The 1577-nt window shown below is 36.0% G+C and overlaps 1 protein-coding gene across 1 annotated transcript in view; it reads left to right on the top strand.

The window, feature by feature from the left end:
- Window positions 1–512, top strand: part of LOC109586998 (coiled-coil domain-containing protein 150-like) — a 10440-nt gene extending 9928 nt beyond the window's left edge. The window contains exon 12 of the mRNA XM_020003222.1: window positions 113–512. Within this exon, the coding sequence (XP_019858781.1) occupies window positions 113–491 (379 nt within the window). The 3' untranslated portion in view covers window positions 492–512. The remainder of the gene's footprint in view (window positions 1–112) is intronic.
- Window positions 513–1577: the final 1065 nt, after the last annotated feature.

Genomic DNA, 1577 nt, shown 5'->3' with positions numbered 1-1577 from the left:
GAATAAACGAGAGAAAGAATTAGACAAATGCAAACAGAAACTGAAACTAAAGTGAGTGATGATGTCACATGATGTCATTACGATGATGTCACATGATGTCATTGCCCCATAGTGAGGGTCTATTACTAACAAGTGAAGATAGAGTACTTCATTTAGAGGAACTGCTAATGGAAGCAACTTCACAAGCTAATTCAAACAATATCAGTAGAACAATCAGCGAGACAACAACTACTGGGGGCGTATCCATCACAGAAGGAGGCGTGTCCATCACAGAAGGAGGTGTGTCTATTACAGAAGGGGGCATGTCTAGTTCAGATGGAGTAGGTGTGTCCACTAGTGATGGTTGTTCTTATTCTAAAAGTGTCTCCTCATACAGTGAGAGTAGTAATAGGAGGAGTGGTGATCATACTTCACTCCTGTTGGCTGGTTTTGAAGATAAGATATCAACTTTATTGAGTAATCACTTTGAACATACTATTAATGCACTCTAATTATTATTTTATTAACATTATTATTACTAGAAAGAATGTACTGAAAACATTGAGACGTTCCCCTCCTGACTGCATCTCGTAGTCAGGGCATGCCCAATTGTACGTACATTCTTATCAGTAAGGGCTTTGCTAAATTAATTATTATTAAATTTTATATGAAGTGCTTGGATATTAAAGTGACAGCCACTACTATTAGTAACCTAATCAAAATTAGATTCTATACTGCAATTTAAGGTGAGGATCTCTCGCATTCTGAATTTCTGATAAGCAATGGAACGCTAGGAATTCGCGGGCATGATGCATCCATAGATATAAATCAAATTTATTAAAACAATACAATCAAATGGGATTATTGCTACGCCCATGCGGAAGTTTCCAATCCCTTTCATTTACTCTAATATCTATGATGCATCATAGATAATAGAGTAAATGAAAGGGATTGGAAACGGGGGCGTAGGCTAGTTGATGTTGCTATTGGTTACCGGCCCAATACCTGGTTGATTTCCCATCTCCTCCATTAGTGAGGCTGTGCTGCAAGGACTTCGAAGAATATTTATGGAGATCCAAGAGGACGCTTACTTATGATATATCTACCGTTCCATATAGAAAGTTTAGGACTACCTGCAGCAAGGTTTTTACTTCTACAACGCTATTTTGCAACGAGTTATAGGTACAACAAAATTTTTTCATTTTTCGCCCTTTTTCTGTTGTAACAAACTCATGCTTCATAGATTCTAACTCTAACTAGTATCATTCCATATGCAAATGAAAGCTCTTTCATATGATTATAAAGATCTTGTATCTTACTCTAGCTTGTTTTCAAAAAAGGGATTATAATGACAAAAAATACATTTTATGGTTTTAAAAGAGCCATAACATGAACATAGTAAAATTATCTATACAATAGAAAACAGAATTATTAAGAGGAAACATTAGGCTTCTTGATGCATTAATTCCACTTGCATAGGAACACTTGTTCGCGAGATATTGTTTCTAAGAGAAAAAAATCAAGGGTAAATTGTGACAAAAAATTTCAACGAGCCTCTGTCAGCCTAGCAGCAATACAAATAAATGGAGGTTAGGCTA

The sequence above is a fragment of the Amphimedon queenslandica genome, unplaced genomic scaffold (genome assembly GCF_000090795.2).
Source record: "Amphimedon queenslandica unplaced genomic scaffold, v1.1 AMPQUscaffold_12719, whole genome shotgun sequence".
Classification (NCBI taxonomy): domain Eukaryota; kingdom Metazoa; phylum Porifera; class Demospongiae; order Haplosclerida; family Niphatidae; genus Amphimedon; species Amphimedon queenslandica.
This window is presented reverse-complemented; position numbering and strand designations above follow the sequence as displayed.